This window comes from Ciconia boyciana, chromosome 6, assembly GCF_034638445.1.
Source record: "Ciconia boyciana chromosome 6, ASM3463844v1, whole genome shotgun sequence".
NCBI lineage: Eukaryota > Metazoa > Chordata > Aves > Ciconiiformes > Ciconiidae > Ciconia > Ciconia boyciana.
Genome location: NC_132939.1, coordinates 55,353,605 through 55,380,570, shown reverse-complemented (window position 1 = coordinate 55,380,570; position 26,966 = coordinate 55,353,605). Strand labels below are relative to the sequence as shown.

Here is a 26,966-nt window from a genome sequence, read left to right as displayed (position 1 = left end):
CTAGTGTCAGAAACCCTCAACTGCACCATTTACAGGGATTTAACTACTTTAAAACATTATTTCTCAGCCCTGAGTTGTTTTAGATAATAATATAGAAAAAGTGAAATTGTTTAGCAATATTCCCTTATCTTTCCTTCTAACCTGCCTCCATAATCATTAAATGAGTGATGCAGTATTCAGTAAACCACAATTGCTTTGGTGTCTGGAACCATTGTTTCATTTGCATAGCTGGGAGTGCTTTTGCTTATATGCAGAAATAGCTTTCACTCCATTCTGAGAAACGAAGGGTAAAATATTAGCTTATCTCCCCCTCCCCCCCCCTTTTTTAATGGTGGCTGTAGCAAAACAGCTTATTTCAGTTTTTGAAGCTCTTTTTATCATTCAACAAGGAGGAGCAACTTGGATACTTTTTTTTTAGCCACATAGGATGAGTTTCCATTAACTCTGCACTTTACGTATATAGTAATGTGAAAAATTGGACTAATGCTGCACTGGACTGAAAAGATTCTGAACTGTAATGTAGGCTTGGCATTAGGCAAAGATACCTGTTAATATACATTCAGAGAAATCTCTCAAGGATACCTATTTTATCTCCGATTATTCTTTTTCATGTTGTATTCATTCTGCTAATGTGGAAGATTGACAGATGATTGAATCAGGAATGGGTCCGTGTTCTGATTTGTGTCAGTGCACTGAAACTGTTGCTGGTGCTTAGTTGCACCAGTATTGGAGTTGAGAGCCACTTCACGATGCTAACATGGTAGGCTGTTTATCTGTTTGACCTTGTGCTTTCATAGTTGATCACAATGTGAAAAGCTTTCAAAGGAGAAGACTTTACAATTTAAAGCTTCTCAGTCAATCTTTAGACACCTATGATCCCATGTATTGGGGAGAAGCTGTTCCAGTTGTATTTTGTGGATCTTGAATATTTTTATTTTTCAAAGTCAATCATGATTCAATATTTACTCTTAAACGTAAGACTTCCATTTAAGGCATCTGTTAAAAAGAAAGGTTTCTTTCTTCAATGAAAAATTTAAGTTATACAGCATAAGATGAAGTCCTCAAATCTATGCAAACCATTTCAGTATTTCTTACCTATAGTTCAGGACTCTGAATACACAAAATAAGTATGTCTCATCACATACTGGTTTGGTTTTTTTTTTTGCTGCTTTACCTCCAATAAGGACTTCAGCTCTCCCATTGATACCTTTTCCCCAAGTAAATTCTTGAAAGTATCTGAATCACTTTCAGTATCATGTGAGTTGTTCTTGAAGGTCAGCAGTGCTACAAATAACCTGTGATATGAAAATACTACATGAAGCTTCTAGCTTTGTACTGTTCAAATGTAATATTTATGGCTTCTCACCAGTTTTAAACCCCAGTCAGTATGCAAATCTATGTGCTTTACTGGGCAATACTGAAAAGTGAAGATTGATGCATTAAAATAAATAAAAATTGTTAATTGATATGAACTGCTGAAGTCTTATATTAGTTTGTTTAACTGTAAAGAATGTAAAGGAATGATCATGTCCTATTCTAAAAGCATATATTTACAGGGAGGGAAATAACAGTATCTATAAAATACTGTAGCTTTTTAACGTGATGTTAATTGTATTCAACTAGGTAAGTATGATCTAAGTACCTGCTTCTATGCTGAAGCCTAACGCTTCAGTAGGATATAAAAGCCTCTGCCTTAAAGGTTGCAGTTATTTTTAGTTTAACTCAAATAGGAAACATTAATTACTACTGTTAAGCTAAAGGTTATTTTAATTTTTATAAATAGAAAATTAAAAATACCTGGAATCTATGTAAAGTGCTTTGTGGTGCACAAAGCTTTTTAGCATTGGTCCATTAATGCTACAGAATGCACTGCACCTGTTGATTTAAGATTATCATCACACAGATAATTAACGCTGGCCTGGTTGATTCTCAGCTCTTAAAACAATAAATGTCTCAACATAAAAGCCTTTTATGGCTGCTCTGCACAGTAAGTTGGTTAGCCAGTTATATAGGTTAAGATACTAAGAATTTCCTTTTCTAATGACCTTTTCCATTTTGGAATTAATTCAGATCATTTTACAATCAGGCACATGTATTCTTTTCTTGCAATCATAACATGGGAAATTCTGTTCTTCACATCTTGTGTTGAGAGCCCTTGCAACACTGTGTTCCACAGAGCATTTTCATCTATAGCTTTAGACGTTCTCACATGTTCAGAGAAAAAACTGGCAGGCCTATGGAAATGTCTTGCCAATGATTCATTTTTTTTCTTCAATAAAATGAAAGAATTAATGAATTATATTTTGGGTTTTTTCCCCTCTGGTGTTTTCTCTAGAGATGAGATTCTGTTGCATCTGAGCAGCTTTGAATGTCTTCTGAATTTGGGAATAAAAATAGTCTCTTTATACTATTATAGTATAACTACTACTATGAACTTAATATTGACTTCATCCCAGCTTCACATATAAGAAAATTCCAGTAGTGTGCCCACAAGTTCTTTGCAGGGGAAGAACATGTGCAGACACATAGTGTAACTGGTGAGAAGCCTTTCTTTTTTTTTTTGGGAAGCCAGATTAAAAACTACAAAGCCCAAAGTGTGATTGGAGTTAATAATATGCTAGCCAGTACATAATACTTCTGTATTTTAAGGTTGCATTAGGATGAGTTAGTTTGATGCACCATTAATAATAAATACATTCTTTTTTGAAAATAAGCTAATTGTTTGTACACTGATTCTTGGGTGATACATAAATTGGTATTATGACCAGCTATGGGGAATTTTAACTCTGATTTTAGACTTGGTGTAAATTCTAGAGGGTGACTTAAACCCCAAATATCTGCAAGTCTTGGATCATACAATGCATCATACAGGCCATCAGAGGAAGCCTTTTGTAATGGAGGACTCTTAGTAATTTTGGATGTTCTGGCACAGACATAACAGAAAACTGTCGAACACCCATGTTTTGGGGACCTTGACTTTTTGCCACCTGGAGAGAAAGGATTTATGTTTATGCAAATAATAGGATTGAAATCCCCACATGGGGTTATATTCAGGGGGCAGCTGCTGCTTTTACTTATCATAAGCACGAATAATTGGTGCTTTGGAACTGTACTTGCCTCACAGCTTGGCCCCGGATTGGGGAAGAGAGAAATCCCTGCCCTAATGTCTGCTTAATCACCTTCCTGTCGAAAGACATAGGTGCCTGAAAGGCTTGAACATAACCTTTAAATAAACTAAACAATCACAAGTAAATAATTTGGTACCCAAGTAAAGGGCCAAATGATAAATAAATTCACAGATATGGTCACTTATCCTTTCTTGTGATATTGATACAATAATAGTATTGCTACCTACATAAATTAGGGTCTATAAACTTAGCTGTGATTTTTCTGTGGGTTAGTTTTCAAGCAGCAGCTTGAAAAAAAATTGAATTAAGTATTAGGTGGAATAATTTAATTCTGTTAAATTGCTATTAAAGCTATTAAATGTGTTTCAGAGTGTTCATATAGCTCAGATTTTTTTTTATTTAGAGATACATGTCCTGAGTGTAATGTGTTTTATTTTTGGTTTTTTTTTTCCCCTTGACTTTCCTGGAGAAGGCCTAGTTCCTTGGATGCTAAGAGTATTTTGTTTTGGAGTTAATCTGAGGCAGTAGGGAGTTTGTACTGTGGTTTCTGACTAACTGTTGTTTGTACCATAATAAACCAAAGGAAAATATTTGAAATATAAGGTTGGTGGAATAACACATGGAAGAGAAGGATGAGTCCTGTTTTATAGTCACCCCTTCATGCACGCACACACACACCCCCCCCCACCCCCCCAGCATCTGCTACCAGCTTTAATTATAGAGAGACAGGATGCCAGCCTAGACAGACTTTTTCCTCCCTATCATGATGGTAGTTTTTACCTTACCCTCTCTGATGCTGCAGGACTTTGATTCACACTGGAATTCATTTGTATTTGCATGAAGATAATTCACTTTGTCATAGCTCTATTGTGAGCTTAAGAGTCCAATTGCATAGATCTTCTTGCAAGATAATAACTTCATTTTCACGTTAACAGTTTGAATAATGGTTTAATTAAATATTAACAGCATTATTGGGATGGAGGGAATAGTTGTTTAATTTCAAACTGTAGAAGAAGTTGAAGAGCAAGAACATTGAATCTGAAACAAACTGTCAGCCTGTTGCCTGTAGTGCGTCAATAGGTCTTTTACTTCTAAAATTTCAGTCCTCTTCTTTCTGATAGTCTTTTTTAATAGCAACAATTAGGTATCACATCAACATGATTATTTTCAAATACTGAATTACAAAACCAGGAAATAAAAACAAAACCCATTGATGTATTCTTCTGTATACTCTTTGGTATATTTGGATACTTGATTTTTGTATTAACAAATTTTTAAGTAGCAAATAGCCAAAATACTTGAAGATCTTGGCTGAGATTTGCAGAAGTAAATAGTGGCTGCTTGCAGATTGCTGGAGCACTCGAGATTTGCAGAAGTGACTGATGTGTCACTTCTTGGATGCTTCTCTTGATGTCTTTATAGGAACTGATTATTTCTTTTTTTCCACGTTGCTGCTTTGTTCTTTGAGTATTTGATGTGTTTGTGGTGTGTCTAGTTAGATACTCCAAATGGCTAGTTATCTTGGAACTCTCACCTTCTACCTTTATCTAAAATGTGAATGTTGAGCTCTTCATAGAAACCTTTTTTTTTTAAATGGTGGCATTACTGTTCAATAGAAGACATTCTAGAAGTCTAATTTTTAGCAGTGTCAATGTAATTTTTCCTTTTTGTCCCTTTTACTTTCTTTTAACAAGATCCCCAGCCACTGTAGAGTAAAAGGAGATGTGTATATATAACTTTTTTAATGTGGTAAAAAAATCTTATCAGATTGGTCTCCAGTGTTATAGTTAATAAATGCCAGAGGGGTTGGTTATGTTACTGGCTGTGGTAACCCCTAGCTGTGTCCATTGTGTGGCTGGGATCACTGGCAAGCTGCAGATGCCTTTGGCCTGCAGACAGGCAGGATTGGCCGTCTACCACAACAGGCTTTTGTCTAAGTAGGTACACCAACACCATTTAGATGCTAATGTGATATAAGCTCGCTGTTTTGTACTAGAACTTGACTGCATCTCAGGAATGTGGCCTGTCTGGTTTTATGTTGGCTTCGGTATTAAAAGGGCCTACTGTAATTCATGTCTGCCAATCGATTAAAGCTGCAATCTTCTGTTTTAAGGTTTTGACGTGCCAAAGGAAATTGTTGGGGTTGGTGGAGAATTACATACTTTTTTCGGTTCTCCCAGATCTTGCCTGCTGATCTGTATGCTTTCTGTTTGCCATCTACGATTAGCGAATAAAGTACATTTGCTATGTGAGGCCATATATGGCATTAGCTTTACTGACAGAGTTGAACCTTTTTTTTTTCTGTTCATGTTTATTATATGGTGGGGTAACTAAATGCTATATTGTTCCTTTCTGCTTTTCTTGCAAATATAAAGTGGAGTATATTTCTGTATTTTTACCAGAGATGTGACCGTTTTCTGTGGTTAGGCTGTTTTCTGGTTCAATGGAATACATATTCTGGTTCATGTTTTAGAGGCAGTGAATAAATGAATAACCTAGACATAACAGGGACATGTGATAATACATCTAAGTTGTAGTCCCTGCATCTTAGCAACAATTTGCTGTATTTTGTGCAGAAAAAAAGGTGTGTATGGTGCAAACACAAATTTAAAAAGTAGCCCTGGGAATAAAATTTTTGTAGGTGTATTTTGTACATGAACACAGTACTCATCAGATTTTCTGTGCTGCACTCCCTACCTATTCTTGTTGTAAAATAAAACAATAACTTTGTTTATTTTGTTTTCTCAAAACACATACATTCTTTAAGAATTTTTTTTAAAATGTGTTGAATGATAAGTTTCTTCAAGATTTCATTACTGTATTAGGTGAAACATGATTGGAGGGTGCACAGGGGAGGAAAACTGTAAATCTAGTTGGACTCAGCTAGCAATTACTTTAGCAAATAAAACAAAATATGCAAATATCTCCTGAGCGCTCTAAGGCTGATCTTTCAGACACTGACTGTCTGTATCCCTAGCCAAAAAAGGACATATGATAATTAGATTTTGAAGGACCATGTGCTGTTGCTACAGAGCTAAATATTAAAATGCAAGAAAGCAGACTACCACATGGCACAATTGATTTTTATGGCAGTTCATGTTAAAATGCTCTCTTTTTATATTGCCTTTTAGGTTACCTAGGGTGAAACAAAATTACAGGCTTGGAGACTCTGGAAAAGCTCAGCATCAGCATTTGAGGTAAAAATGAACATACTGAAGTAATCTTGGGAGTGTCCTTCTTGTTAACTTTATGGAACTGATTGGAGTAGAAATTTTCATCAAGATCCATTTTGCATTTAAGTTTTCAGTATTGATTTAAAAAAATTTGACTTCAGAATCTCTCTTTTTAGGTTTGGGAAAACTCATACTTTAGGTGAATATATTGTGTAAATTTTAGAGCTTTGAGAACATTGTAGATCTGCTTAGATATGGTATTTTTGTTTTAAGTTGTAGTTTTATCTAGTTGTTTTTCTAGTTTATCTAGTTACTATTGTAGTTTTATAGAATGGCTAATATATCTATGAGATTCTTTGTCATGAATGACTATCTTCATTTTACTTGTATAGCTGATTGTATTTTTATGCAAATCACCATCTTAATTGCACAATGTTTTTACTTTAAAAACATGTGGTAATGTACTTAGGAAGAAATGCTTCTTTTGTTGCTTTTTCATGCATTTACTGTATTATTTGCGGCTTCAAATTGAAATACTTTAAAGAAGTTTGAATTCTGATTTTAGGGGTTTTTTTAACTCAAGTGAAATGAAATGTACATGGAAAAAGCAGTACAATTATACAGAACATAGTAAAATTATGTAGAAAATACTACTACTGTATTTCTTACATAAACCAGTTATTAACATTAATCATAGTAACCTGTTAAATAGGATTAGGGAAGTACACTTTACTTGCACATTTAAACTACCAAAAATTAGCTTTTAAATGACTCTTTTAAATTTTCGTTTCTAATACTAAAATAATTCATGTTCAGGATAGACTTTAGTTCATTTTTTGTCAGCAAGTTGGTATAGGGTTGACACATTTAAATGTTTATAAGCAACTGAATTGCCACAATTAACTCTGCTATTGTACTTCCCTTTTCAAACCATTTTTATAGTTCACAGGTTTTGTTGTTGTTTTTAAGAGCCGAAGCTTGCAAATTATGTGATTAATCTACAAGCTGATATCATGATGTCAAAATGCAGTTCGGGAAGCATAAATACAGAGACTGCGGAAATTAAAACGGTAAGACTATGCTTTGTAGTAAGGGAGAAGCAGGTTTTTATGTATCGCTTCACTGTATTCTCCTATTTTATGTTTAAAGCTTCTTCAGGACCATAAAGTAACTTCTGTGTGTGAGGTTATAGAAATTTACTGTGAATTTCTTTGGAAAGAATAATGAAAGTAGCTACTTTATTTTATCAATAGATGGTTAGATGCAGCAATGGCATAGATAAAGATGTTTGTCATGAAACACATGCTTTGATATTTCCTAAGAAGCTAAATATGATTAGAAATGTATTCAGTTTTTTAAAAGGGAGTGTGTGTGTTTAAATATTTCTTGTGGCTTTTATATTCAAATGTGGTTGCGTTGGTGAAATACAATCAATTTAAAAAAAAAAAAAAAGTGGGAAGAGGGGAGATATGAAGGGTTGGAATTAGAATTGAATGTATATGTTGTTCCAGATAGGAGATACAAAGTAAATGGTGAGGGAAGTAAATGGCAGGTAAATTGTTAAGTCCTTAGTTTCAATAGTGTGCTTCAGTTTGAATTGAGTTCCACAAAAACAGGAAAAGAGGCTATCCAATTAAAGCTATGTAGAAGAAAAATGTATATGTAGTTTGATAGCATAGTGAAGACAGAAATGTATCTAGTTTCACTGGTCCTCACCTTGCTTTGCATCTTAGGTGCCATACACTTCATGTTTTATCTCTTGTCCTCTGTGTTAGAGGTAAAAGAAAAGGAATCTGCTTAGCACCAATTCTGCACCACTGACTAAGTGACTACATAGTTAGGACCATTGCACAGGGCCTTACACACATCATTGTAAGAACTGAAACAGTTTGTTCCAGAATCTGGCTGTCTGTATCTGTTAAAGGAGAAACATCCCCTTTCTAAACTTTTATTCTGAAGGCCTCATGTACTGGTGTCACTATAGATATGCTAGGAAACTGATTTTTGTTGTCATGTTTTATTTCTGTACAGGTAAATGCCCTACAGCCAGTGTATGTTATGCTGATATATGGTGGTATAATCCTTTTGCTTTAGAGACTGTTACAGTGTACAGCAGCATAATTTTGTTGGTGTGATCTGTGTCTTGCTGGCTCTGATAGAACTAGAATAATTGCAACAGAAAGCGTTTATTAGGCTTTTGCCTAAAATCCAGGTTTAGTCATACTGGTGACTCAACACTAGATGAAAGACTTAAGGGGTTGTGTGTTTTTCTGAGTCTGCGAAGTGGCAGGTTGTACTCCATTTCTTTCCTATATACAGAGGTTTAGGAGGAGTCTGCCAGGAATTCCAGCCATTAATGATACTGTATTGCTTGTAGAAATGCTTCAGAAGCAGCTCATTCAAGTGTAGAGCCTCAGTGTAATCTTCATTAAATAAACTCTTTAATGAAACTTTACTGAACAACAGAAAGCAGCCTTTGCTGCTTTGGTATGTCTTGGTATGGTGTTAGAGACCAGTGTTCTGCTTGTGCTGTTAGACTGGTTCTGTATCAGAAAAATAGAACAAATAAAATTCTTCTAGTTCAAGATTAACATTCATAATGAATATGGATGATTGTGCTAGGAAAACCAGGGAAGCTGGTTCTTATAGTAATGCTTATATTTGAGCTTTGTAAGCATTTATGTATTCTGTTTGCCCTTCTTGAAAGGGAACAGATCCAAAATATGATCCCCGCCCCCCCCTCCCCCCCCCCCCCATCCCTTCAAGAATATTGTATGACCAAACATAAAAACTGCTGTTAGGCAATGCATGTGGTGAAGGTCTTTGAAGGATAACAGATAAGGAGTGTCTCATGCAGCTGTGTTTTATGTTAAAGATAGCATAATACAAAAGAGATTTCTGATTCATCTTGTGAATAATATTGTTTGACAGTATTTCCTTACTTTAGACCTTCTGGGCCGAACGATGTTGTTTAGAAACTTTGAATTTTGAGTTGGGAGCAGAAATCTCAATGCTTAATTTTCAGAGTATCCTAGATATTGGCTGCTAAGTGAAGGGGAAAAAACCCTTTTCCCATGAAAATGAAACTTTCAAACTTGTTTCTGAGATGTTTGAGTTTTGCCCCCACCCCCCCCAAAAAAAAACAAACCAACAAAAAAAACCTGGTTATGTTTTGTTTGGGTTTTTTTAAGTTCTCTAAGAGAACTGAAGTTACAGGACTAATATTCACAAAATATGCTTTTGTAATGCTTTTGGACTATCACAGGAAAAGTAAAATCCTTTTAAGAATACACTTCTAAAAACAGGTTTAGAACTCGGACGATGTAGGAATCTTGTATGTTGACCTTCACTTGAGCAAAAACAATTCTTGCCACCGAATGCTTATGGTGTAAGTAGAAGTCACTTTACTACAGACTTCTGCAGTAGTTGGTATGGAACATCCTCCGTGAATATTTTACATTTTGTAAATTAACATTGACATTAATTTTCTACTTTGTATTTTGTATTTGTAATATTTTATAGTTTTCTTTTTCCTTGTTCCTCCATTACCCAAGTAAGAATTTTCTGTGTTAGATCTTTCAGCAATTAATGTTTCATGTAGGATTCGGATGTAAAACTTACTATAAAGAATGTGATATTCAGACTCTTTAGGTGTTTGTGTAAAAGAATATTCAAGCAGCAAGATTCTAGTCATATCTTTTGTATAGATTGTGGTTTATTTACTTTAGAGTAAGTGGATTTTTTTTTTTCCACCCCTTGAGGCTAACTTTTTTTTTGGCTGATGCTGAGAGTGTTTTTAGAGAATAAATTAGACATTCCTGGACAAAGATGAAAACCTACAGCACTAGAAATAATTTTTGTATCACAAGGATTATATCAGGTACAAATTTACAAATCAATGTTAGTGAAGAAAGCAGATGAAATACATTGTGCATGGCAGTAATAAATTTTTGTTGTTAATAGGAGATAGTTGTAGTATTGCATTAACTTGATATGAATATAACACATACTATGCATGCAAATGGTGGTAAAAACTTGAAAAATGCGTCCCTAGGGCTCTAGTCTCTTCTCTGTTTACTTCAGAGTGTCATTCCATAAATGTTTTAAACAGTCCTTGAAGCAGGACTAGATCCAGGAGGTCTTACTCCAGGTGAGTGCCCTACTTGGTTTGGCTTGTATTCATTAACGCAGTAAACCTTGAAATCTTTTTGTGCACCAAAGGACTGCTTCAACTTGGATATAGTCCTATGACTGAAAAACCTACACCACACTTCCAGAATTACTGTAGACTGGAAGAAACTGCTATTAAATGTTGCTGGCTATTCATTCCCAACCTCATGCCCTTCTGAAACAAAGTTCTTGAAATGGTCGAATATGGCGTTAGTTTTAGCTCTGCAGTTCACTGTCTGTTCACATAAATGTGCATTAAAGTAAGGACATCAAGTTGTGAATTTTGCTCCTAAAACTGTCAAGATTGATGGCTGTAAAACTAGACCTTTCATTATTATTTTAGTAGAACAGATAAGCTTGGGCACTGTGGTGCTTTGTCCAGCTTCTGTAACCTAGTCTAAAGCCACAGGAAGCAGCACTTGTTTCTTGTGCTTGTCCCTCCAAATTTGGCTTCAGCAAGTTCTTACAGTTTCTTGTTCTATCGGTTTTCAAAATAACGCATTGGATAAAGATAGAACATTTTAGCAGGTATCTTTGTTACTCACACTGGCTGATCAGGACTAGTTTGTTTTTTTCCTGCTTCCCTGTACGCTAGTTTCAGTTAGCCAAGTTCAGTTGATTTCTGTCCACAAATTCTGAACACATGTACTTAGATCTCAAATGTTTTCAATTTAAAATCTGTTCTTCAAGTAGATATGTTTTTTCCCTTTTTATTTCTAGATGGTCCTGTACTGCTTTGCTTTTATTGAAGAACGTGGTATTTTTCCTTGCTATTGAAATAGAGAAGTAGAGAATAATACAATTACTTCATTATTCTGGCTTACTAATGTAATAACATTGACATTGATCTTGTCAGATCTTATATACTTCCAATACAAATAATACAAAGGAAGGCCAGGACTAGGAAACTTTAGCACAGCAGGAAGTAGCATTGATGGTTTAGGGAGGAGAGCTTTTTCTTTTTACCTGAGTTAGCATATAGTGGGAGGGGATTTAAGCTGTTTCAAGTGCATTCTGCCTCATGTGAGCTTAACTTTGTTATTTTGCTGATTAATTGTACAGTTTGTCATAGCTAAATTCTCCTTTTTTTTGACAGATTGCAGGGTAATAATGGTATAGTTAACAGTGGCAGGCAATGGTGTTTTGCTTGTGCTGACTTTTCAAGTTACAAATGTGCATGTACTTCTGCCTTGGCACTTTAAAGGTTTTTTTGAGAATGCTTTTTGATCTCGATGAGATGATTGTACTTTAGGGCAGGTCTTCCATGAAGATACACAGAAACCAAAATTGTAGTTTAGAGGATGTGTTGTTTCACAGCTCTTCCAAATCAAGCTGGAACCATGTGTAAGTATAAATCCCCTTGCTTCTTGCAGTGGGGTAGCTAACCTAGTATCACTGTTGTGAAGTGTGTAGCAAAGGAGATATGCTTATTTGTAAATATTAGATCTTGTTTTTTATTGGCAACCTTCTCAAATAAGTTTGGTTTTCTTTCATTAGTTCCCTCCTGGTGATGTGATATAGCTATTTTATATGTTCCCAAGGTTGTACTTAAGATTTGGAAAAGAAACACAAAATAAGTGGAATAGTAAACAAAGAGGAGACACTGCTGATCTAAAGTGATTTATAAAACTGAAGTGGCTGTGCTTAGATACAAGAATGATTGGCGAATCAGCCTTAGCTTTTATTATGCAAAAGGTTTGGGTTTTTTTTCCTGGTCCCTTCTAGCCTTGATCAATTATGATGGCTGTGACCAGGTCTGACTTTAAACAAAGCAAACACTAACTGTGTTTCCACATGAGTTGTTTTATGTAAGTAGAGAAACATGCCTGAGACCATTTCAATGAAATATTGTAGTCGTGATAAAGACTCTTGTGTTCTTCAAAGGATTTCTTGTATGTGTTACCAACTAGCATGATACTCATTGGAATATAAAAAGAGAAGCTAGATATATTAAAGGGGAGCTTCATCCATAAGCTTGGGGTGGGTCAGGGACAACACTCCTTTCTCTGTTTTTTCCCTTCTCCCCTGCTCTCATACACCTAAGCTGTCAGTTCATACAAAAGCTTCACTTAAGTTAGCAGTGCCCAGAGTTTCCAGAGGCTTTCTGCCAGTGGCTGGGGAAGATTGTATGTCATGCTACTGCTCTCGCCACATGACTGATTTAATTTGTTTAGTCACATAGTGATTAACATAAGTACATTTGATGGGCAGATGCTCAATAGATCAGAATGTCAAGGATGATCATCTTTGCTACATGCAAACAGTATAGCACATACACATCTTTCCTGCTGGTTATCTCCTGTGGCCCAGAGCTGTGGAGTCCCAGTGGAGGAACAGCCATGAAGCCACTAGTTCCAAAGAGGGATTGAACCAAAACATCTTGTAGTTGTGCCAGATTTGAAAGCTCTATAAAGTTACTAGTTGAATTGTTAGAACAGAACCTGCATGTGCTTGTATGCATTGTTTGAAATGTACAAAAACAATTTAGAAATCGACAGGAGTCTTTTTGTATTATAACTAAAATGAATAATGATGTATTACTGATTTTATGATGTGTGTAGACTATGTTGTTTTCTATTTGGAGCTAAATAAAGCAATATCATACTGATCCATTTTAGCTATTTAGATAATCTGAAAGACTCAGGCTGAAATGGTAGCTTAGGTTACAGGACTGAAAAAATAAATGAGAAGATTTGCATGAGTTTGGAGATTCATTCAAAAGCAACTGGGAAAAAAAAATCAGATAAAATGTCAAGAACGTACTTTAGTATGTCCTGTGAAAATGTACATGAATTCCTTTTATTTTTTAAAAAAAATCCAACATTTGAATACATCTTTTCTTTCTGGAGTCTTCTCACCCTGACAGTGTCTGTGAAGCTCAAATTAAAATATCAGACAAGATTCCAGCAATATCAACACAGTTTTCTTGGTAAAGAAATACTATTTTTGATGGAGGGGGAAGTACATCGATTGCTGAGCCAAAGACCAAGAAGATACGTTTACCCTCTTTCACTAAGTAGGGTTTACTACTGAATGTTTGCCTTCAAAAGAGAAATAATTCTTTATAATGGAACAGAACAATATTACTTCAACTTAACCACACTGTCCTTCAGGACTCTCCCTACCCCTTTGGAAAAAACTGAGACAAAGCTTTGTCTCTGACTACTTTATAGAAAGTGGCATTATTTCTGCATAAATCTGCAAGAGGAGCGGTCATGTAATTCAATGTATTGCCTTCTCCTTATATTACAAGATATACCTGAGATGGAAAACTAAAGAGAATCTGTTTGATCTCTTTTGTCAGAGGTTCCCATAGTTATTTAATATTAGTTAAGTTAGAATATAAAACAGTGTTTAGACATGGCCCAAATTATAATATTTAACTTAAAAATGTGAATATATGAGAAAGAGCTACAATGCTTTATTAGTGGAAGACTATGGTAAATAAAATAAAATTTCATCTTGGTACAAAAATAAATAAATACTTTTTTTAAAAAAAATTACTGCTTTATTTGTAATATCTCAAAGCAGTTATTTCTCATAATCATTAGTGGTTAATATTTTCTATTAGATACCATATCAGACTTTTCTCTTCCCCCCCCCCCCCCCGGCACATTTGCAAGATTTAACCAACTTTCCTGTTATATAGAAAAGCAAGGACAGTTCTATGCAATAAGCTGATAATTAGCTTTTCCTCATGTATTTCTAATGAATGCTTAAACTTTAAAGCATTGTCAATTTTATGCGTTTCTCATTTTGAGACTGATGCTAAAATGAATGTAGAGCATCTAGGAATTTTGAGGAAAACTTTCAAAAATATTGTTTTGTTGAATAGTGTAGGTATCTGATTTGAAGGGGGGGAGGTATTCAAAATTTCTTAGATTTGGTGCAGTATGTTTGTATTATACTTCAATATTTTTCTATATTGTCAGGCCTTAATCAGTTTCCCTGGGCAAGGTAGAATTGATTCCTTTTTTGTTTTTTTGTAACCTTGGTCATTCCTGACAGATAGCAAACATTTTTAAAAACCCCCTGTGATGAGGACTTCATAGCCTTAGTAGGAAAGTGTTTTCCAGTTCATAGTTGTCATCAACTTGCGAATGGTTTATTTGTTTATCAATTAAAATATCTTTCTGGAAATTGGTGGTTAACATGATAAGGGTCCACTTTTCCATTAGTCCTTATCAGAGTCATCAGCAGTTATTTATAATATTTCTGCCAATTCCTTAAATAGATAGCCTTATCAGAATCTGTTGATTTGAAAATACTGAGGTTCTTGTGAGTATCTGTTTTTTTCCTGCTGATTAAAGTTCCTGTTGTGTTTGTGTATGTAAAGCTTTAACTGGTCATAGGGACTTTTTGGTTGGAAAGAGAAATGGAAAATGTAATACTTATTTATGCCTGTGCTTTAGAAAATCGACCTTTTCCTTTCCTGAAATAAAGCTAAAACAGCTTTATTTTTAAAAATTTGTTCTTAAAGATGTTTTAAATGGGATTCTGTCAGAACATAAATGGGACTTTATTCTGAAATATACATGCATAAATCCAAATACCTAGAATGAACTTTGCCCCATAAAGTACAGCTCCTTTTGAATTTCTTTAGTACTTTGATAAACACACATCTTTGAGTGGAAAAGTGCCTGTAAATTTAAAATTAACATTTTCTGCTGAAAATAGCATGAGATTTAGCACTTACTGGAAGTAAAATCAAGTAACGTCCTTTTCTTGGAATAAATTTTCTCTTCTTGCTTTATATTGTGACTGTATCTAATACTGTTTCTTTTTCTTCTCATAGTAGGCTGTGCTGGAACAAAAATGCAATGAAAGAAACACTGGATGAATGAATGAATGAAAAGCCCTGCTTTGCAATCCCTCAGCATGGCAGGACTGCAGCTCATGACCCCTGCTTCCTCCCCAATGGGTCCATTTTTTGGACTACCATGGCAACAAGAAGCAATTCATGATAACATTTACACGCCAAGAAAATATCAGGTACTAGTGATAATACTAATACAGTAATGTCAGAAAAAAGTACAATTAAATCCATTAACTTAACAGAAAAAGAACCAGAGCAGCTGGAGAATGTGCAGTGTTGCACACAGTCTAGGCATGTCTCTCTCACAGCTCCACCTGTTGGGAGTTAATTGTGTCTCTTTTTCTTTAGTTTGTCTGTGTTCTACAATTGTAATGTTCCCATGCCCTCTTCTCAGTTTGCTCTAATGAGCAGAACAACTTTTAAGCTAAGTAGTCTCTTGCTGCTCTCTGCAAAATGCTGTTAGGGACAAATACAGTAAACATCACACTGTGCATCTCAATTGTATGTATACGATCATGCCTCCTTCCCCCTCTGATCGTCTGTCTTCTACATGGTAAATCTTGATTTTTGGTTCACATCCTGGTCAAAGCAGCTCAGCAATGTCAGAAACCTCATCAGGGCACTCTGATTTTTCATTTTGTTAAGGAAAGCTATTTCTGAGTTCTAGAATTTAAGTTTTCTTTGCATTGCAGAGTGCCTGAAAGCTAGCATTTGGTTAGTATTACTGAAAAGCTTAGGTCACCTTGAGTTAATATACTTGCTTATTTGGCTGAAGTGATGTATACAGTTAGATTTAAAAGCTCTAGCTTCTTTCTTCACACAATGTATCTAGCAACAGAATAATCTATTAAAAAGATATACTTAGAAAGCTACTTAAAATAGCAGCAAATTGTGATATTAAACAATTTTAGATTTAGAAGCTAGACTATATAGAATCATAGAATTGTTTAGGTTGGAAAAGTCCTTTAAGATCAAGTCCAGCCGTTAACCTAGCACTGCCAAGTCCACCACTAAACCATGTCCCTAAGCACCACATCTACATGTCTTTTAAATACCTCCAGGGATGGCGACTCAGCCACTTCCCTGGGCAGCCTGTTCCAATGCTTGACAACCCTTTTGGTGAAGAAATTTTTCCTAATATCCATTCTAAACTTCCCCTGGTGCAACTTGAGGCCATTTCCTCTTGTCCTATGGCTTGTTACTTGGAGAAGAGACCATCACCCACCTCTCTACAACCTCCTTTCAGGTAGTTGTAGAGAGCGATAAGGTCTCCCCTCAGCCTCCTTTTCTCCAGGCTAAACAACCCCAGTTCCCTCAGCCGCTCGTATTCTAGCTGGCTCATATTCAGGTGGCTGTCAACCAACACCCCCAGGTCCTTTTCTGCCAGGCAGCTTTCCGGCCACTCTTCCCCAAGCCTGTAGTGTTGCATGGCCTTGTTGTGACCCAGGTGCGGGACTCGACACAGCCTTGTTGAACCTCATACAATTGACACACATATATATAGTGTGTATTAATCACACATACATAGTGTGTATTAATATTTTTTGAAAGGCTGTGACTACATTGTTATGAAAGAGACATATTAATTCTATGGCACTGGAAAGATCTCTAGAGATACTACTGACGTGTCTGTAGTTTATTTACCACCTGTGTTACTTTTTTTGTCAGCTTTTTCACTGCATTGCCGCAAGTAAGGACATTATTATTTTTTAAACCTAGGTTGAACTGCTTGAAGCAGCTTTGGATCATAATACAATAGTCTGCTTAAACACTGGCTCAGGGAAGACTTTTATTGCAGTACTACTCACTAAAGAGCTGTCCTATCAGATCAGGGGAGATTTCAACAAAAATGGAAAAAGGACTGTGTTCTTGGTCAATTCAGGTAAGGGGAAAAGTATATTAATTTCCTAAACATGCTGCTAATATTTCCTTGGCATGTTCCTTAATAGAAGTTATGTGAAAGCAAAGTTGGGAGAAACTTTTGCATAGGCTTCAACAGCAAGGATGCTAAACTGCTAAAAGAATGTGAATCCTTTCATCTTGTGCTTATAATCCATGTAATACAACCTGTTTATCTGTATGACATTTTCTGTTTCCTGGTTTAAAATTAAGACATTCAATCTGAAGTGCAATTTAGTTACCAATCTGTTTCCTTGCTGTGGTTTTACATGGAGGCAATTGCCATGTACACCTGGTTTAACATTAGTCTAAGCTGTGTTATGAAACATGGTGCTAGGTAATATGACACACATCTTGAAAATTAATGTCTGAAAAGACCTTTATGTGATTGAGATTTTTTATATTTTTTTCTTAAGCAAATCAAGTTGCTCAACAAGTGTCAGCTGTCAGGACACATTCAGATCTTAAAGTGGGAGAGTATTCAAGTTTAGAGACAACTGAATTATGGACAAAAGAGAAGTGGAGTCAGGAATTCTCTAAGCATCAGGTAACATATTAAGTATAAACTATAAATATAAGCAGAGCTTACATTAAGTTAGGCTTGATCAGAAGCTTGCACTTTTCTTATACTGACGCTTTTTTTTTTCTTTCAATCTAGGTTCTGGTTATGACATGTCATGTTGCTTTGACTGTTTTGAGAAATGAGTATTTATCCTTGTCAAATATTAATCTTCTGGTGTTTGATGAGTGCCATCTGGCAATCCAGGATCACCCATACCGTGAAATTATGAAGGTGGGTTTCCATTGCATGACTGTTTTAATACTTGGTTGAGGAGGAGGAGTCAGGTGGGAGGACTGGAGAAGTGGGAACCATTTAAGGCAGCTTTTGCCTCCAAGGAAAAATATCGGTACAACCATATTTTAGCATGTTCTGGGACTGTGAAATTACTGTAATGAATTAAGACTTCAGTGATACACTTTTTTTCTATTTCATAGTATTTACTGTATTTTACAGTGGGGATTAAAGAAAAATCTGGCATTAACAGAGAAGAGAAGCTAAATTTATGGAATTAGGGGAATTTTATAAATTCATTCATAAAATATTTGAGTTTGGGAATGGGATGTACTAATAAATTTTTATCATTTTTAAAATACTGATTTTTAAAGATGTTTGTAGAGCTCTCTTGGGATATTCTTGTCTCCATGTGGTATTTGGCTTATACAATACAAGAAACCTGTATAATAGATGTCTTTCCAAATCTCTCCAAGTTTAACCAGAGCATGTGTGTGTTTTTTGGTTTTTTTTTTTTTTAGATGATACTTTTAGTTTTTACATGGTGTGGAATTATTATGATATGTGTGCTGTAAATGTGGCAAGGATATTCTGTGCAATGCTAACTGTTTTTATATATTTTTCCACATTGTAAATATTTACCTTTAAAGATGATTGCTGTTAAATTTTACTCAATTTCTAGTTTAACTTCCACTCAGTAGAACAGAAAATACTCATTCAATGTTTGGTTCCTTTTGCAACACCTGCTATTGAAATACTAGTTTCCAACTAAGCATCTAAGTTTGCAGTCTGCTAGCTTGATGGTAGATTTGCAGGTTAACTGTCCTGAGGTATTTCATTATCTCTTACTTCACAGATCTGTGAGGATTATCCATCATGTCCTCGAATCTTGGGATTAACAGCTTCCATTTTAAATGGGAAGTGTGATCCTGCGGACTTAGAGGAGAAGATCCAGAAACTGGAGAAAATTTTAAAGAGCAATGCTGAAACTGCAACTGATTTGGTGGTCTTAGACAGGTATGTTGTACAATTATTACTGTTAAATTGATGCCTGCTTTTTCATTTTGGATAGAGGAATAAATGGGTAGAAATATTTCCTCTTCTAAATTCTGGGAGAGTTTGTGTGTCTGTGATGCCATTACTTCTATTTGGGGTGGGGAGGGAATGTTAAATTGCTTTTTGAGTAACCAGTGCTGAAGTACATCTTTCCTTAAAGTTAAGTACAAAGGCTGATTTGCCTTTGATATTCAGATATTTTCTGTAGTTAAAAAAAAACCACCCCAAAACCAACAAACAAACAAAAAAAAACCCCCAACAAACAAGTATTCTGCCCCCCCCCCCCCCGACCCCAAAGAACCAACCAACCAAAAAAACCAACACACCACAAACCTAGAAAATTCACATTCCATGACACATTTCTGAACTTGTAAAATGCACTGGCTTATGTTTGGAGAGTAACTGGTTCATGTTCATTATGCCATAATGTTGCTATTTAATGTAGAAAAATGTTGCAACATCCACAGTACAAGATGTACTTAATGCCAGAAAAGTTGCCTGGTTTTTTTTTTGCCCCCCCCCCCCCCCCCCCCGCCCAAGTAGCCTGGATTTAGAGGCTGGTGAAAGACAGAAGGAGATGAGAGGAATTAGAAAAACTATTTAAATAGCAGAGCAAGTGGGTGTTTTCCTCTATGTTATTACAGAATGTGGAATCCTGTGAACATTGTTTAAAATAAAGGTGGTGATAATGTGATGACTTGTAGAGGAAAATTAGTGTGAAATGATTAATATGTAGCATGTTGTCTTGCACCAGCTGTACTGTGTTGTGTGAACTGAGTTTCAGACAAAGTCAAAGATGGTTATTTTATGTTCTGGAACAGGTGTTTTGTGGGTGTCTCTTTTCAAATGCATTTTTCTGAACTTGTGTGAACCATTTACTCTTAAGAATTTCTCACTCATAGCTCTGCCATTGAAGAACAGTAATTACTTTACTTGTGTAAGTGTATATATAGACCTAAATTTACATTATGTGGATTGTATTTGTTTGGCATATCAAAAGTGTATGCTTTGGAAAACCAAAGTGAAGATGGTGGTCAAGTAAATTTAATTTGCCTTGCCTTAAATTTTCCAATATTTGAAATTAAGATAGTGATACTAACCTCCTTTTTAGGGAGTCTATTAGAAAGAAAAGTATTTTAGAATGAAGTGGTTCAGGATTTGGGGTGGTGGAGGCTTTTTTAGTCTGAAGTATTTAACTGTGTAACTATTCATTATTAATTCATGGTGGGGAAAGAAATGTACTTTAATGTACAGCAAATAACAGCAACATGAAGTGTAACCTTAACAGGCTGAAATAGCTCTGACTTTCAGAAGCTGTATTTAACTTGATCTTTGCCCTCAATTAAGATATACTTCTCAGCCGTGTGAGATTGTTGTAGACTGTGGACCATATACTGACAAAAGTGGGTTGTATGGAAGATTATTAAAGGAATTGGATGAAGCACTTACTTTTCTAAATGACTGCAACATATCTGTACATTCAAAAGAAAGAGATTCTACATTAATTTCTAAGCAGGTAAGTACATTAAGCTATGTGAAAAACCTGGGGAATAGAAGTCTTACTACTGTTTTTCTTTGCCATGTATGTTACATTACTGAAACTTTCTAAGCTAGCCAGCCTAGAGTATCTGAGCAAAAAGACTTCTGATTTTTGTACTCACTAACAGTGCAAGTCTTTTCATAAATGAGTGGGGCTTGAATGTCAACCACTGATTAGAACTTCATCTGGTTGGAGAATCTTGTATTCAAATTTGCTTAAGGCAGTGAAGTAATTCTGCACTCTGATGTTGTGGGTCCTTATTTCTGAAGTCAAGAATTTGATGTCTTCGAGATCTCCCATGACCTTTGAATAATTCCAGTACAGAAGAGGAAGTAATGCCTCGGGAAATATTTGGAAAAATGGTACCCAGGTATTAAAAGATGATAAAGTAAGAATTCAGGCAAAAATTCCATCCATAGATCTACAATTTATCTTAGAACAATATTGAACTAGGGCCACACCTTGCTGGAATGGAATTTAAACCTCAAGCTTGCCCCTACCTTTCTATGTGTTTGCCCCTATGGTTGTCATGCGAGATGACACAGTAGAGTCCAGAAGGCATGGTGTATTGAGCCTGTCACATGTGGGGTCTGGGGTCCCGGCAGCTTTTTTTCCCTCTTGGGCTTTGTGGTTTGGAATTGCCTCCTGAGGTACAACTATGTAGCGTAGCTATGTAAGTCTTTGTTTAACAAGAAGTCAGTAGTGAGTCACATTTCTGTAACGGTCCATGAGGAAGTTGGAGAACTTATTTCTTTCTTCAGCCCGAAGTATTCCAGTTTCCTTTTAACATTCTTAGAAACCCAGTACTCTGACGCTGTCCAGAAGAGGATTATTTGGGCCAGAGGGAAGGATGATACATAAGGCAGCCTATCACGGTTGCATGGGAAGGAAGTCCTAGTTACTTTTGTGCTAAACTTAAAATGTAATAAGCTAAAATATATAAGGAATGCTGGCAGCTGGGGGCAATCCCCAGGATTTGCATAGTCCATAAGAGTGGATTAACTGCTATGCTTCTAATGCACATAACTGTCTGTGCTTGCTTTCTGATCCGGTAGCTCTCCAAGAAGATGGAGGCACCCATATTAAGAAAAAGAAATCAGTTTTCAGCCTGAGCTTCCTTTTGTCGTGGCACTGGAGAGCATCAAGCCTCTATGTGCAGTTACAATTAGTTTAGATAAATTTTGCCCTTAATTAAGTCTTACAGCTAACAAACTTCAGGGAGGATAGTGTAAAGAGGATGATAACCTGTTCTTTACTGCCTCACAGAAGGGAAGAAGAAAAACTAAAGCAGCAACTGAAAACTGTCATCTTGACTTGTTATAGTTCTGTCATAGTTCTTATGTTGTAATAGTACATTCAAATAATGAGTCTTTTAAATAATACTATTAATGTACCCCATTTCTGGATTCCTAGTTTATTGTTTGACCACTTGACTCTTCAGGAGGAAACAACTTGCCATCAGATAAGATGTTGATGGTACTCAAGTGCCTGTGTTGTGCCCTCTTGAGTAGGGTATAGTTCTCTGTTTTTCCTATTCCACCTACATATACAAACTCCTAATTTTTTTCCTTTGAGAGGCTAGACTTGCTAAGATTACCCTAAAGCCACTGTACAACTTTCTGGTTAGATACTTTTGAAACCCTGGCAAGTATCAGTAACAAATCAAGTAAAAATGCCCATTAAAGCATTTATTTTATTAGAACTACGTTAAATATAAAGGGTAGTAATTTCTGCTTTGTTTATGTAGCTGCCTCAAGAAGTAATCTTGTTTTTAGCATAATTATCTTAAGGTAAACTTCAAATTACAGTTCCACAAAATTGTAAAATATTCTTTAAACTTGTTTTTTTGAGATTCAGAAATTTACAAAGTTTGAAGTTCAGTTATAGTACTTTAGGTGGGAGGGGGTAACTTACTCCATTAGAAACACCAAAGTTCTCAAGGTCATCTAAATAACAAAAGCAGACTTCTAAATACTTTTATAATAGAACAATTGTAATAATCTTTACAAAGGTTGTGCCATATGAGAAACAAGATCCCAGTCTTAAATGAATAGTTCATGAATGTACTCTTTGAACTGATATTTGAATTCATTTGTTGTAGATATTGTCAGACTGTCGAGCTGTGTTGGTTGTTCTGGGACCCTGGTGTGCAGATAAGGTAGCTGGGATGATGGTGAGAGAGCTACAGAAGTATATCAAACACGAACAAGAGGAGCTGCACAGGAAATTTTTATTGTTTACAGACACTTTCCTAAGGAAAATACATGCACTCTGTGAAGAGCACTTCTCGCCTGCCTCACTTGACCTGAAATTTGTAACCCCAAAAGTAATAAAGCTGCTTGAAATCTTGCGCAAATATAAACCATATGAACGGCAGCAGTTTGAAAGTGTTGAATGGTATAACAATAGGAATCAGGATAATTACGTATCTTGGAGTGATTCTGAAGATGATGATGAGGATGAAGAAATTGAGGAGAAAGAGAAGCCAGAGACTAATTTCCCATCTCCCTTTACTAATATTTTATGTGGAATTATTTTTGTGGAAAGAAGATACACAGCAGTTGTTCTAAATAGGTAAAGCTTTTTATTTAAGAAAAAATTCATTTAAAAAAAGAAGAAGGCAGACTCAGCTGCCAGCACATGAATGTTAATATTATGAATATGTAGGGGATTGTCTTGTATTCTCAGAACTCTAAAGTTGGTTTAGGAGATCATACTGGATCTGCATAAAGAATAGCAAAAAAAAAAAATAATTCAGGCTATGTGTATATGGGGTGGATGGGAAGAGCATGTGTCTTTGAAAATTGTACTCAAGGGCTTGTTTTGGACTTGAGTTTGTAATTTGATTTCTTTAGAAGGCAAAATGTGAAATACTGTACTTAACCTGTAAAATAGCCATATACTGATTTGTCTTAATCGGTCTTTAAATTTATATTTGCAATGGATGCTGGAAACTTCTCTAGCCTACTGAGTGCAATACTTCTGGAAATTTTACCATTACCTTACTAAATCACGTTGCTATACAATCCAAGTCTACAAAAAACCTAATTTGCCCTTGCACAAATATCTCTGAAGATTACCAGTACTACTTTAACAGTTGGTGTTTATAAAACACCTATTCACTTAAACACTATGCACTTTCTTACAGTCTCCACCAAGAAAAATATGAACCCTGGAATATTTGCCAAGATACACTTTGCAGTGCTCTAGTTCCTTATCAGTTCTTATTCCTGAATGGGATCCATGTTAGTTGTGCATAACACTTAATTGTTAAATGCTATTTGCCACAAACTGTGAATGACATCTGATTTATTCACCTATCTTGATTTTTGGTTTTTTGATAGTGTGCTAAATGTCCTGTGCAATTTGTTTACTCCGTTCTGGATACCTCTGAATCTGACCCTTCTGTTGTTGTTACCTTTTTGCCTGAGTCAGTAGTTTGAGTGCATAATATATTCTTTGATCTGCAGACTTGCCTATGTGTTTTTTGTGAACTTCATCTTTTTTCTTTGCCTTTTTTTCATTTTAAAATATGTTTGCATAAATATGCAATATGATGCAAACTAAGCTATTCAGTGAAATGGACATGTTCTGTTATTTCTTCAGGAGTTATTAACAGATTGTGATAAACTTTTGCTGAGCTGAAATGAGTATTTCATTATTCTACAGGAAGTGAGCAGAATTGTTAAATTTTTTTTTCTTCTCTGTTAAGTTATGGATGTTACTCAAATTATACTTTTTCCATGGTGCATTCTTGTAGACTGTGATTTATGCACTATACTATATCCTAACTGCTGTTGAACCTGACAGAATACAATGTCTAGATTGAATAGGTAACAAAATTCTGCCATCTTTAAGCTTTAGCCTTTGGTACAGGTTATTGGCAGCAAAAAATAAAACTATATGTAACTTTTTATCCACTTCTGAAAGCTAGCTAGCAGACTCTCCAAATGCTCCTTGACCTCATGTACCTCATGTTGAGACCACACCTGGTCCCAAAATACATGGATGATCAGCAGACCTGAGCTGTGGGACAGAAGACTGAAAGCCTTCAGTGGAGAACCTCACTGTAGGCTCACTTCAGTTGAGTGGATTTAGTTCAAGGGCCTCTGCTGATTGTAGCTATACTTATACTGTATATACAGGTGGAAGGACTGTCTCCTGAATAAGAAACTCATGAGTGTTTGAATTAGTATATCAAAACCACTTGAGCTTCCAGTAATCTAGTATGGTTGTTAAATAGAAGTTTAAGTTAAAGTAGAAATACAATTTTTCTTAAAATATATTTATCATGGTAATATTTAGAGATAGAATCCCATTTTATGAAGTCCATAGTTCATAATGACTGGGGAAGGGCAAAATTCATGGCATGTGCTGTACTTTTTGGGAGAAATGAGTAGGAATTTTCTCTGAAGCAGTAATTACAGCTAATCTTTCTCTAGAGATCTTTAGCAACAGCCACTGCACATATTGTAAATACTACAAATTAGAAAAAAAAAACAAACAAAAAAACCCAGCTTCTTATTTGGTTATTATTACATGCAACTGATGAAGTGGCTTACTTACTGTTTTATGTAGTGTATACAGTTGAGTTCTGGTTCCTATAAGCTCCTTTTCAGAAAACACTTTCTAAGGCCCAGTTTCCTTCCATTTTCATTGCGGTGCCTCTCAACTGCCTTAGGGAGGGGTCTGAAAGCAGAAGTTTTTGTATGTATGTGAAAAACAACACCTGTTACTTGCCACTAGTAATACTTTTTCAATGACAAGGTTGAAGTCTTGAATGCTTCTTAAGAACTTGCTGAAGATGTGCACAGTGAAATGTTTATTCAGATGTCTCTAATTGTCCATTTCTATAATAAGTGAGATACAGTAAGAATGTTTGAGATGCTTAGTAGATACTCAAACTGAAGTCATGTATGACTTGACAGAAATGCCATGTGGAAAAAGAAAAATGAAAAAAAATAATTAGGGTTTTTGTCCAGTTATTAACCTGTACTGTCTTAGTATGTCTGTTTCAAGAGCCTAGACTGCATGCAGAAAAGTGAATCTGTTTAGCCTTGAACTAACAAATCACATGCATTTTAGTACAAGAGGATCCTTCTAGTCTGTTTCCATAAGGGTACCAAGCTATTTGCCACTTTTCCATTCTCTTGCCTACTCCCTGTCCATTCCAGTTTTAACAGTTCGCAAAGGAAGGAAGTCTTCAAGGTGTTTTATGTTACCATAAATTGTGTTTAAAACAGTGACCAGGTAAAGGGGAAAGATTTCAGTAGTTTTCCAAGGGTAGAAAGGGCAGGGAGAACTTTGCCATTTTTTCCATCTGGTTTGGCAGCAGCTCGCTGGCAGGTGGTAAGCATGTAGCTGGGGACTGGCACAGCACCCGTCTTCTTATATGTGAGGCAGAACTGCTAGCGATGTAACTGGGAAAGCTTTGAATTACTGTTGGAAGGTATACAGAGGCAAGCTGTCCTTTGGATATGAGGAGCACCTGGTGATGGACATAATGGATATGCTATGAGCAAAGTGGTACTGGGATGGCTATAGTGAGACATGCAAGGGATGTAATTTTTTATGTATGATTCCTTGATTTTTATGAGCTCTGTTTATGTGCTCAAAAACCTGTTACTGTTGAGAAATCCCAGGTTCTGTCCATGCTGAAAACAGATCAAGTAAGGATGCTACAGCATAACTACTTTGATCGCACAATGTAATTAGGCATTTATGGATTTAAAAGCATAGTTCTAGGTTCAGTGCATTATTTATATGAGCAATCTGCTGCCTTGTCTGTGAAATCAAAACACTGCAGAAGCTAGCCTTTTCTGCTTCTGTAACCTAAAGAAGGACATAGGGGAATAAACTGAGAGCATGGATCGTCCTCAGCTCTCTCTTCAGTGTTCCTTTTAAAGAATTGGATTAAATCCAGCAATTGTAGATACATTTGGGTTCATTTCAAAAATAGTAGACATCTCACTGGGTAGGCTGAGCATCACTCTTCAGAAAAACAGGTCAACATTTTGTTATTAGTATACCTGAACAGAATACGTATTTTAAAACATAGATTGTTATTCTCCTTAATGTTAACCTAAAAATTAACACCTTATGTGGAGGAAACATAGAGGGAGCAGCTACAGGTCTTTCTGCTAAAATCAGTCATCACTTACAGACAATGAGATTACCTAAACCGATTGTAAGTAGGGTGCCTTAACAACAGGGAGCCTTAGAGTAATAGATTGGTTTAAAAATATCTGTTTTTACCATGATGGGTCTGAAATGCATGTGATGCATGCACACTCATGCTATATATGTATGCGGTCTGTCTTATTATCCTTACAGAGGTTTTCACTAGAATTGATCTTTTTAGAGAAGACGAAGGTTGGTTTATGTGTTAGCA

The 26,966-nt window shown here is 35.7% G+C and overlaps 1 protein-coding gene across 9 annotated transcripts in view; it reads left to right on the top strand.

Moving 5' to 3' along the window:
• DICER1 (dicer 1, ribonuclease III) overlaps positions 1-26,966 on the top strand; it is a 67,732-nt gene that overhangs the window by 12,640 nt on the left and 28,126 nt on the right. For 5 of the 9 annotated variants that reach the window (XM_072863823.1, XM_072863818.1, XM_072863822.1 and 2 more), the window contains 9 exons: positions 6,260-6,325; positions 7,271-7,371; positions 15,267-15,463; positions 17,007-17,169; positions 17,603-17,733; positions 17,845-17,979; positions 18,836-18,996; positions 20,383-20,551; positions 22,677-23,149. In XM_072863823.1, the coding sequence (XP_072719924.1) occupies positions 15,320-15,463; positions 17,007-17,169; positions 17,603-17,733; positions 17,845-17,979; positions 18,836-18,996; positions 20,383-20,551; positions 22,677-23,149 (1,376 nt within the window). In that variant the 5' untranslated portion in view covers positions 6,260-6,325; positions 7,271-7,371; positions 15,267-15,319. Of the gene's footprint in view, positions 1-6,259; positions 6,326-7,243; positions 7,372-15,266; positions 15,464-17,006; positions 17,170-17,602; positions 17,734-17,844; positions 17,980-18,835; positions 18,997-20,382; positions 20,552-22,676; positions 23,150-26,966 lie in introns of all 9 variants that reach the window. The other 4 variants (XM_072863824.1, XM_072863819.1, XM_072863826.1 and 1 more) reach the window with 3 other exon arrangements.